Below are 12,023 nucleotides of genomic sequence, written 5' to 3'. Positions count from 1 at the left end.
ACTTAATTATGCATAACTTAGAATCACTATCTCATCATAGCAACAATAGTCTCACAGCCATGACACAATTTTGCAAAAGTGATAATGCAATCCTTATGAAAGAACCCCACAGTGTTTCCTCTAAATAAAACTTCAAAGTGCCTTTCTTCTGAATCATTTCCGTTTAGCACTCTCTTCCGCTGTAGTAAATGCATCGGTGAGCACATCAACGGCAGACCGAGACTCATCCTCCTGCAAGGCAGAGATGTCAAGAGTAAATGTTGCGGACCGAGACATAGATGTTGAAACTTGCCCTTATCCAAAAGATGTCTGATAACTTAAGTAAAAGAGAAACTAAAGTCAGATTGTTACGGTCTCAACACTAATTGTAAGAATGCTGAAGCTGAACAAATTACTGTGCACACAACGGCAGACCTGGGAAACAACAAGCAAAAAACCAGACGTCGCAGCACATAGAGACCCCCGGGAGAAAAAAAACGACCAGAAGAAATCAAAACAAAGGCACAACAATAATGATCCCTATGATCAACCAATCCTTTGACAGTCTCCAGGAACTTCAGTTCATATAGCAGATTCAGTTTAAAATTTAAACTCAATTGTTTCCAGCATTCCTTGGAGACAAGAAAAGACACTTTATTTGGCACGTTTCACAGCAATTATAATTATTAAGAGATACAGTACAGTAGTATGGCTATCAACACAACAGATACTCCAGATACAGAGTGTAAGTCGAAATAACTGTGTTCCGGAGGACAGCAAAGCTGCTCGCCGAGGAGAACGAGCAGCTCCAAGCCCACCTCAAGCTCAGGCAGCAGCTTTTCTACTAGTCCCTTGGTTAATTAGTATGTGTACTACTACTCGAACAGATCGTAGATTAGAACTGGCACGCATACACAAGCTGGTAGTAGTAAGTATTGGATGATTTACTTTTGGTGATTTATCAAGAGGACGTGGTAGTGATGGCAGCTATGAACTAGTTACGTCTGCAAAAATCTGTACGAGACTGTAGATTACTACTGCAAAAATCTGTACCAGGCATCTACAGTCAAACATGTCTAATAGCACTTAACTTATAGTTGCAGCAATAAAGCATCATCGTTTCAACATAATTCAGGTACAGATTTTTGCAGACTGTAACTTATAGTTGCAGCAATAAAGCATCATCGTTTCAACATAATTCAGGTACAGATTTTTGCAGACTGTAACTTATAGTTGCAGCAATAAAAGCATCATCGTTTGAACAATCGAAAATGTTTCTCTAAATCATGGTTTAGCCAAACCTACATTCGACTCTATCACAGAATTATATAACAAGGAAGTTATGTCTGCAAGTTTTATCACGAAAATGTTTCTCTACAGAGATGTAATATACCATCAACTATCACAGAATCTATTCAGATGCCGTTTATGTGTAGATTTACTGAATCTATTCAGATGCCGTTTTAATCAACCTTAGTGCTGAGAAAACAGCACCTACTACTAACTGAACTCATATTAAAAACAGAATTAACAAGTATGAGTTGTTCTTGATCTTGATATAAATTCAACAAAGGAAGGCATCACCTCTGTAATCAAAGATGTAAGTGCATCTTAACTAGAAGTTGCACACCAAAGCTAGCCACAAACATATTCGCAAGAACTAAGAATACACAAGGCTGTCAAAGAATCATAGGAGCACCGGACTGCCGTCGGGATCTGATAGGGGTTGAGGTGGAACCCTAGACAGAGGGGAGGGGAGGGGTGAGGTGGAACCAGTCCATACCGATGAAAATGACACGTTTTCGAAAGGATCTGCCGTCGGAGTTGATAGGGGCTGAGGCAGCGCGGACGGCAGCGGCAACGGAGGCCAAGAAACCAAGAGGCCTCGGCGCGGACGGCAGCGGCAGCGGCAACGACGACGTCAAGAGCCAAGAGACCTCAGGATCTGAGGCAGCATCTGGCTCGGCTTGGACGGAGTTGAGGAAGAGAGCAAACCGGCGGCGAACTACGGGAGGGAGGAGGGCGAAGGAGGCGGCGCCGTCACAGCCGGGGGAGAAATCTCACGAGGGTTAGGTCGTGTCTCCTCTCACACGAATACTGGAGGGTTTGGGGTGTAATTTTCGGGATGGGCCGGTCCAATACCGTGGTACCGAGTGGGCCTGATAGGAATTTTCGGGATTACTATACCGATCGGTAAAATACCCGTTGAAGCCTGCAAATACACCGCTGCCGAACGAGACCTTGGGGGATTATCTCCACCAATCTCCTTAAAAACACTAGTACCAAACAAAGCCTAAGGCATGTTTGGCATAAGTGGTTTTCAAGCCCCAAGGAGGTGGGGATTCTAGGGATTTGGTGAATCCCTCTCTTCCACCCAATCCTCTTGAATCCCCATTACACGAGTTCCACTAGCCCCCCTCGATGCTTTAAAACCACTTGATTTGAGGTGGATTTCAGTGGATTGAAGGGGTTTGCTCATCACAAACCCTGTCCGCCAAATGGACATGCAGGGAATCATGGGGTTTCTGAACCCCTCGGCCTCGGGGATAATCCCCTAGAAACCCGACCAAACCCAACGCACCAAACAAGGCCTTAGGGGTGGAAAAACACCAGCACCAAATGAGGCCTCAATGGTCTCTATACACACCGGCCATTGGCAAACGTGGAAAAACGAGAGGATGGAGTACGCAAAGTTTGTGTTCCCGAGTTCGTAGGAGACTGATGAACAAAAAAAAAAGAATATATTTCAAAATTGTTTTGAGACCAACATTGACAAAAGTTTTAAATGCATGAAAAATTTAGCATGAAATAACATTCCTACAAGGTTTCGCAAAAAAACAAAACCGATGCTGTGAAAAGCGCATTTTCGGAGTATCAATTTTTTTTAAATGTTCAGAATTTTTTGAATTTTCCTTTTTTTTAAAATCGCTTTTACTTTGGGAGCAGAAGGTTACTTTGGGAGGATGAATTGCTATCCACAGGAGAACTCGTAAAACCAGAGTTTGAAAGAAGACTGACGGAAAGAACACTCAACAGCTAAAAGGTGACGTAAGACGAAACTTTCAGAAATCAGAAAAAAGCACCTGTTAGGTAAACTATGTCTCCAAGGAGTTACAAGACTGTTCTGCTCCGCGCATATAACGACCGAAAAACAAACACATCAGTCCGACAACACCGACATGTGACACGCAACACGTTAAAACGCTCTGCCAAGACGACGCCGACCCTCTCCTCAGCGAGCCACAAGCTCAGCTACTCTGAGCTGCTTTACTCCGCAGCCACAGTGAGCCAGCACCGCAACAAGAGTGCGGGCGGCTCAGTAGCTGGTGTGCTGCTGCCAGCTCTGGTGAGATGGCTGCTGCTGCTGCTGCTGCTGGGCTGCCGCCTGGTAGCCGTTCAGGGTTCCGTCCGCCGGGTTCTGAGGGTGGTGCTCCTGCGCCAAGCCTCCCTGGTTATGGTAGAATGCTGGGTATCCATGGCCCCCATATTGAGAAGGCTGCTGGGGCTGCTGCGCCTGGCGGAAGGCGCCCTGCTGCTGACTCTGTCCCTGGTAGCCGTAGAACTGGGTAGGAGGAAGTGCTGACGCTGTTCTTGAACCAGCGCCATGAAGCCACATCGCAGAGTTATCGCCCTTGCCAAGAATAACAAAATCAAACACTTTTTCTCTACCATGTAAACAGCAATCAACACAAAATTCAGAAATATACACAAAGGGTTGCTCGCAATGGTTACCTGCTGCTGGAGAGCCATATATTGATTGGCCTCTTTGTATTGAGCACTCAATGCTTCATCAAACCCAAGATTGGCCGATGCAGGAGCAGCATTCTGGTTAAGGGCAAAATTTCCTGGAAGATTACTTGAGCTCCCAAAGCCTGCATAACCAGATATGACTGACGAAGGTTGTTGTTGCTGTTGCAAATTTGCGGCTGACATGTTGTTCTTGTATTGTGGCATTGAGTACTTCATGCCAGCTCCAGGTACAGCAGCGGCAGACTGATGGAACTGTCCATTACTCGAGTACGCTTGCTGGAAGGCGGTTGATGGTAGGTATGCAGGGTAGTTTTGTGCCAAGTATGGATTATAGCCAATCATATTTGCGCCAATCATATTTGCAAAAGGTGCAATAGGTAAAGTGGGCTGTGAGTAAGGATGGACTAATTGCTGAGGAAGAGAGGGAGCCATATGAATGCTGGTACTCGGAAGATTTTGTGTGGATTGAGTGTTCGAGAAAACTCCTGGCTTCATTGGCTGCAAAATTTACATATAAGTATAATGTCAATGAAAGGTAAGTCGAACAAAGCAGTATATGCAACAACAAATTATGAGCACCATGATGTCGATAATATTCAAGGATTATAAGTTAGAAAATTACCAACCCCACATAAAAATTAACAAGGAAAGTTCGATGTATACTGTATATAGCTGGATGATCTCACATGAGAAGAGTTTTTTCTCAACGCTAGCACACCTACATACATATTTCAAGTTTACATACAACAAAGAATGCAGCGTTTTTTGTAGCTTCCAAACTTACTCTGTAAAATAGGAATCTTGTTTTTAAACGGATGAAATATGAATTTGAATGAAGCACTGAAAGATAAATGCATTAGAAGGTTCAAACTACCTCCTGCATGCCAGTAGTAGTTGGTGCAGCTGAGTTATATCTTGCACCCATTGATTGTGCTTGTGCTGCCAACAAAGGCGATAAACCAAAGTCCAGGTCCCGAAGAGGTGCCATATTTGAGCCCAACAGGTTGTGCTGTTGTAACGTATTTGATTGCTGGAGAAAACATTTGGAAAAAATTATGCCAAAGTTCTACAGGCTGGATTAAATAAATAAGTATAAGGAAGATGATAAATTCATCGTAAACCTCTTCAATAAAGAAGTTTACCATCAATTGGAACGGGGTACGGAAAAAGAAAAGGCAGAAAATTCCAGTCAGTCCAGAGGATTCTTATTTTAAGACTGACAGGAATTTTTATACAAAACATGATCTAGGCAGAATAACTATTCCAATTTAAGTTACTGGACCATTTTAAGATAACTTAGCATCAAGTGTTCCTTTCAAATAGACCTCTCTTTGCATGCTCCCATTGTCAGTCATAAGGCTGACTAGTGGGAGAGCTAGTAACATAACGCATCCCAAGGTAAGTTGGCTTATGTGGCAAGTTAGTTAATAAGGAGAGAGGTGTTTGTGGTAACATAATATAAATAACATACCCCAAGGCAAAATGAGTCTACATCTAAATAAATGAAGGCTTGCATGATACCACGCACGTTACTACCCTAAGTTACTTCCCACTATGGCCAGCCTAACTAAGCATGGAAAAGGGTAACACGAAACATCCAAGGCTAAGTGGCATAATCAAGAGGGCTCATGCAGTTTTTTCTGAAGATATAATAATCTATTAAGAAAAGAAAAAGGAGCAACGAGCACTTTTGAAAATAGAATGCAACCAAATGTAGAAGTGTTGGATGCCCAAAAGAACCAATCATGTTCATCAGCTAGAAAACTGGTATACACAACCAATAATAATTTACAATAACAAGGTCACCGTTTGTTGTTTGGTAAATTAGTAACTACTGCAACACTACATTGAAACCATCAAGGTTCTGATGCCTTCTCACAATCTGGCACTTACTTATATCATAGTCCAAAAATTGCATCAATTTTGATAAATCATATAATGCCAAGATATACAGGTACGTAGGTTATGTCTGTTGCTAGTTGTGAATTATGGAGACAAGTATTTAACAAACCATGCAGGAGTGAGACTTGTTTCAATACGGATACTAAAACACTAGCCTGAACAGGACAGGGTAAGTGTATTAACATGTGATGACTAGAAACATGACCATATGGAAGTGCAATCTGGCTTTCCTATATGTGTTGTGTAGGCACCTATGAGCTGAATTCAAATCCAGATATGTGCATTACAATTTTTAGTAGAAGCTCTTGAAAAGGTGTTATTTTACTAGATGCAAGAAACATGAAAAGGAGTTATTTTACTAGAAAGATGAGAAGGGAGAAACACTGTACCAGCAAGCTTGACAGGTGTGAAAGAGTGTGCGCTTGGTTACTTCCTTGCATTGCATCCATTGCATTTGGCTGTGCTGGGTTCGCATACGTGTGGCTCGAGACTGATGGCAGATTATATTGAACACCTGAAGGATCATCCAGTATTTCTTGCCTCAGGACATCAGGCTGTTGAACAGAAGGTACATCAAGATTCTCTGTGTTAGCTCCCATAATTTCCTCAAGGTTCTCATTTGGTGGCGAATTCGCAGGAATTTCATAGAAATCTTGATCCCTGAAAGAAAAGGTCATTCCAGTCATGTCACGAGTTCACAAGATGAGACCTGTCCAGCAAAATAAAGAAGCAGGAAAACGCTTAACCTTGTATCTGTATGATCTATAGGTTCAGATTCCTCCACAATAGGCAACTCCACATTGTTTTCAGTGCTCTTTGGCGGCGGGAGGAGCCCAGAAAATGCACCAGATCCAAAACTGCCAAAGCTCAATCCAGCACAACCTGTGTTGGCAACTTGCAGATGGTCTGGAATTATAACTGCTGGGTTATCTTCGGCAAACTTTGTGGCAGCTAACTCTTCATCATGTAGGCTCAGACCCTGAAAGTTTGCTGCTGCGGATACGTCAGCGTTGGACTCCTCAGCTGCAAAAAAAAAATCCAGAATAAGAACATGGGATGCAAACCATATAGAACAAGAGAGAAATTATACATTCATGTGCAGGTCATGCCCAAAAAAAAACTTATGCGACCTCCAGAACAAAAACCAACCAACTAGACGAAAAATGGTTCACAAATATAATTGTGCAAACGCACATGTTAAGCAAATCATGATACAAAACCGGATGCACTGAACATGTCAATCTGAAGTATATTCAGCAAAACTGGAAGCACTGAACATGCCAGAGTGACGTATATTCAGAAAGAAACATTCTATCTGGGTTCTTTCAATCTGCTGTGGCAATCTACTTCTTTCAAAATTGTCAGTCATGAAGTTTATTCAGACAGAAATGGGCAGTGTGCTTTCTGGTTCGTCTAAAATATGCATTAAGATGTCTATTTTTTTAAATAGCACTGAGTGACGGTCCTCATCTGTGGATTCATCTGCATATGTTGCTGGTACCTTTCCAACCATAAACTCTATCATAACACAGATGCATACAGGCGAAGTAAGATAGAAGTGGCTAATATTGTATCAATTAGACAAAGCAATTTGTTTTTCATCTCTACAAAGGTTAATTTGTTCTATCATATAAAAAATATAGCTCAAACAATTTTACAATGGTTATGATTAAGCATGAATACTGGATACACACACAGTATCTTTTCATGAGATGTGAAAACAATAGTTCATAAATGATGTTGTGTTGCCTATTCAAAGCAGTTCACAGCAGATATACAAGATTCTCACATGGAATGATAATGCATGGGTGTTTCAAAAACAAATGTTGGACCTCCAAAGTATAACCAGCAAAGAACTAGATACTTTGAACTTAGTTTAGCACTCACCTTGGTCCTCTATGTGAGGATGCGTCTGAGCCAGATAGGTACTCGAGTTCTGCAATAATCCGTCACTATATTCAGAACTTCCTCCATAGTGATCCAAGTGTCTCTCAGAAGCATTTCCTGATCTCATTGCAGCAGAGATGTTATCATCCAAATAAGAATTTTCATGCAAGTAAACCGCATCAGCAACAAGCGACGATGGATGTAATGGTGCATCGTATAATGATGGGTCCCCGGATGTCTCAGGGAGGGAGGATTGATTCCCTACTGGTGGGTCATCTTGTGGAGCCCAATCATTATCATATTTCTGCTTGTTATCAGCAGCTGTGTGACTGTGGTCCTTAACCAGAACAGAGTCTTGCGCAGAAGGTAACCCCTGGTCAAGCTCTGTTGGTGCAACTGTGCTCACAGATTGTTTTGTAATCTGGTTTACAGTGGTGGGCAAAGATGGGTATTGTCCGGCATATCCTTTGTCCGCTGTGACCACAGGCTTGGTAGAAGGCTTCCCCTGAGCCTGCGGCCTGCCACCCATCTTCACAATATCGGCCATTGACAACTGACCTGGCGTCCCAGACCAACCATGCTGAAACCCAGATGATGTTTGCGGTGGTACTGATGGTGCATCAGCAACCAGATTTTTGTTCACAGAGGAACTACAAAAGACAAAACAGAACATGTATATTAAAACAGGTGAAAAGAAAACAATCTGAAATCACCAATACATCAGACAATTTGTATGATTTTGGTGCTGTGCAGTCATCCAAAACTGATGAGCACATTGTTTCACTCAGATTTAATAACATTGCATTTTTTAATGTAATCAAACAATTCTCCTCAACAAAAAACTAGAGAAAGCACACAGCTACAACCATGAGGGCAGGCAAGGATGTACACTGATAGACCAAACTGATCATTCATTGATTGATCGATAGATGGATACAAAATGCCCCTTATATGTGAGGACCTACTTGACACGTACGTAATATATGTCTAATTAAAAGTATGCTGATCAATTCAATCTCTATCTCTAGGGTTACTCTTTCTTATTTATCAAAATTACATTGTACCTCTAAGATAGCTGCCCCTTATCTCTCTACAAGACAGAAGAACTATTGTGTACCAATCTTCTAACAAAACAATTGATTGTATGAACTCGTGCGGTTTGAACAATATCGCATGGGCGTCAAAAATAACACAATGCCATCAGGGCACAACAGATGAGGGTTGCAGGGAAAAGGTACAATAGATTTATTATCATAACTGCGCCTGCTAAAAAAACTAGGCTGTTCCAATCTTCCAACAAAATAATTGTTTGAACATCGCAGGGGCATCATTAGTAACACAATGCACCTCGGGGGACAACAGATGAGGGTTGCACGGAAAAGGCACAATAGGTTTCTAATCATAACTGCATCTACTAAAGCAGGCCAAGCAGTTGCCCTTAAGGTAAGAAGCAAATGTATTTATCCTTACCTTGGAACTGTTTGCTTCTGGGTGGAATTGGTTGATGGCATACCAGATCCTGAGACCGATGACCTTGAAGTCATGTTGTCTGAAAAACAAATGTAAGTAAATGGTGAAAAAAGAATTATAAACAAGAACAGCTTCAAAGACGGCATGTGGTGGTTTTTCTATTACCAATGGAGCTGTTGTAAGCAGAATTGTTTCGCCCACCTCGATCTGGGCCACCTCTTACACCCCGACTGGTAGCATTATTTGCCGCTCGAGACCTTGGCTCAGGAGTCTCTTTAACCTGCAAGCACACATACCTATCTGTTATTTTCATCATTACTCGTATTTCTAAAAAAGAACCAAAGGAATGACTCAACATGCTAACTATTAAGCAGAAAAAATCAAACAGAGCAAAATAACTATTGCATGGACAAAGTATCTTCTGTATGGGTACTTGGATGCTCATGGTAATGAAGAACGACCATGAGAAAAAGGTTAGCAACAATTCATTAGCAACCAGGTAATACCCTATCACCAGTCATGAGACAAACTGAACACCAAACGAATACAGGGCACATATATTTGAGGAACATGGTTGACTGACCTCTTTTTTCTTGTCACGCTTGCTCTTTACCTCTTGAAAGGTATCTGAAAAAAAAAACAGTGGTAAATGAGATATTTACACTACTTCAACTGGTAGCTAATTGACATAATCTATGGTTACCACAACATAATGATAATGTAAGCTGGCAATGGAAAAAAAAACTAATGCAATCTAATAAGATCATAAATTGCAAAGCAAACGTAGGAACTGAGAACAAATTCGTATGGTAAGAATTGAAAACATGTCTACGTTCACAAACTATGCAAGTGTGCACGCAAGTACTCACTTAAACACTGAGTAGGAGTCTGTAATAATCATAAAATTCCAAAACCACACCATTCTGACAATGTCAGGTAAGTTCAAGAATGTATTTTACGACCTTCACATGCCACACAGAAGAGATTATACAATTACAGATCCCACTCCTTATCCATTCACTAACCCTCATACAGTTAGCAACAACACATTATAGCAGACCAATGGTGTTTACAAAGAATACATCATCTGCCAAATTATAAAAGATCAAACTAAGCAACCGTCAACCAAGGGGAGAAGAGAAAGATAATTCTAAAATATATGCATGGGATGTTTCTGTGGAACTTAAAGAATACAGTATACACAGGCAAACAGAAACTAGTAATAAAATGAAGACCAAAATCCCTTCTCTAAGATGAGCACCCAAGCTACTCAAGTTTACAAAAGTAGCAAATCTGACTGTGCCACTTTTCCTCCCGCTGTACAATAGAGGTATAACGAAAATGACCATTCCCCAATCGATATAGCAACACCTAACCGATTTCAGACAAGCAAACCGGATATAAAACAAGCACATGAAAAGTGTTTTCGCTTTCACTTTTCAAAGTTTGGCCAGCAAGACAGGCATCCATCTATTTTCCCAATCTAAATGCATCCAGACCAGGAGCCATATCTATCACAGCACCCTTTTCGTAACCTCGTTGCTAAATCGGCCCATCAAAGATACCAGTTATCCCCTTTCTCCCGAAGACCCATGCTCCCCGATTCCCCTCCCCATATACAACAACAACAACAAAACGAAAGTACGAACAACAGAAAACAAACGGAACCAGCCTACCCTCTAGGCCCAAAACGGGAAGCGCCGGCCATTAATTGCATTCAGCAGGCGGTCTAAACAGGAACCCTAAAAATGTAGAAAAGGGCCATGATTTGAACGAGGCCACGACAACTGAACTCCTAAGTCAAACAAACCTAATGAACAGCTATGTCGCCAGTAATCCGCGCGAAGCCCGAAAGGAAGACCGAAGGGGCTCGTCTGGTTCCAGCTAGTCGGTAGGGGACCGGGGCGCGGCCGTGGCTGCACGGACTGACGAATCACTCCGCATCGGCGAGAACCTCCTAAGAACCCTAGCGGCGAGGAACCGGCCTCCAATCGCGCATCGAGGGGGGAGCCCGCCCGCCCGCCCGCCCGTCCGCGGAGGGGCGGCGAAGCAGGCGCGGGCGCGCGGGGGAGGGGAAGGGGGAGAGGGCGGGCGGACCTTGGGAGAGGAGGCGGCTGACGGCCTCGTCGGGGTCCATGGCGCACTCGCGCAGCGCGGCGTAGATCTCGGCTTCCGGGCGGTTGACGATCTCCTTGAGGCTCTGCACGAGCTTCTTCGAGGCCTGCGGGACAGGCCCCGCCCCCTTCCCTCCTCCTCCTCCTCCGCCCGCGCCGCCGCCGCTCATCCTCGCCGACGGGATCCCCCTCCTCCGCCGCCGCGGCCGCCGACCAGCAAACCCCTCGGGACCGGGTGACGCGAGGCGCGGGGGCGGCGGTGGGAGGCTTCGGTTTCGGCTGCGCGCTGCGGGCTTCAGTCGGCTCTGTGTGTGTGTTTCTCTCTCTCTCTCTCTCTCTCTCCCACGGAACGCAACGCAACGCGACGCAACGGCGGCCTGAGTTCCAAAACCCTTCCTCCCCCTTCGCTCCTCCGCGCCCGGCTTTATATAGCTGGGCCGACGGTGGATGGGTTGGGTTGGGTTGGGTTGGGTTGCGGTCTCGCCAGGAAGGAATAAATACGGGGAGCGCGATTTGCTTCGCTTTACTACTTTACAACTTTACTCTTCCCCTACACGCAAAATTCAAAATACCCTATTATGCTCTTTATTATCATGGCTTATTAAAATTTGGAAATACAAGCACTCCATCATGTATGTATGCGTGTATATTATTAGAAAAACAAATTATGTATTTATGTGTATTCTGATTTAACATATATATATATGTGTGTTATTCGAGGTATGATCTGTGGTAGTCTCTTCATCACGGTGCTTAACGCGGCGATGGTTATCTAGTTTGACCGGAGGTTTGCAGGGAGCGTCGGACCAAATCGTGGGCGCTTCGTATTAATTGACTGCCATTGAATGGAAAGCGCGGCGCGGAATGAGGCACGGTGCTATCTTAGGAAGTGTGCAACTGCGGGAGGATTATCCGCTGCAT

At 43.4% G+C, this 12,023-nt stretch overlaps 1 protein-coding gene across 1 annotated transcript; it reads right to left on the bottom strand.

Annotated features, from left to right (window-relative positions):
- Positions 1–3,023: 3,023 nt before the first annotated feature.
- On the bottom strand, positions 3,024–11,500 carry LOC123450718. Its single transcript, XM_045127839.1, has 10 exons — positions 11,086–11,500; positions 9,572–9,615; positions 9,154–9,268; positions 8,989–9,067; positions 7,519–8,168; positions 6,378–6,654; positions 6,021–6,291; positions 4,604–4,759; positions 3,712–4,227; positions 3,024–3,610 (listed from the first exon to the last, which is right to left on the bottom strand). The coding sequence occupies exons 1-10, from the start codon at positions 11,270–11,272 to the stop codon at positions 3,296–3,298; spliced, it is 2,610 nt and encodes an 869-aa protein (XP_044983774.1). The 5' UTR covers positions 11,273–11,500; the 3' UTR covers positions 3,024–3,295.
- Between the last annotated feature and the right edge of the window lie 523 nt (positions 11,501–12,023).

Source organism: Hordeum vulgare, chromosome 1H (assembly GCF_904849725.1).
Source record: "Hordeum vulgare subsp. vulgare chromosome 1H, MorexV3_pseudomolecules_assembly, whole genome shotgun sequence".
Lineage (NCBI taxonomy): Eukaryota > Viridiplantae > Streptophyta > Magnoliopsida > Poales > Poaceae > Hordeum > Hordeum vulgare.
This window is presented reverse-complemented; position numbering and strand designations above follow the sequence as displayed.

Bases quoted from the DNA above. Each gene is read 5' to 3' on its own strand.
- LOC123450718 (XM_045127839.1), bottom strand. From the start codon at position 11,272: ATGAGCGGCGGCGGCGCGGGCGGAGGAGGAGGAGGAGGGAAGGGGGCG. The intron at 9,269-9,571 runs GTCAGTCAACCA...GTGTGCTTGCAG, and splicing joins AGCGTGACAAGAAAAAAGAG to GTTAAAGAGACTCCTGAGCC. The intron at 6,655-7,518 runs GTGAGTGCTAAA...TTTTTTTTGCAG, and splicing joins TCCTCACATAGAGGACCAAG to CTGAGGAGTCCAACGCTGAC.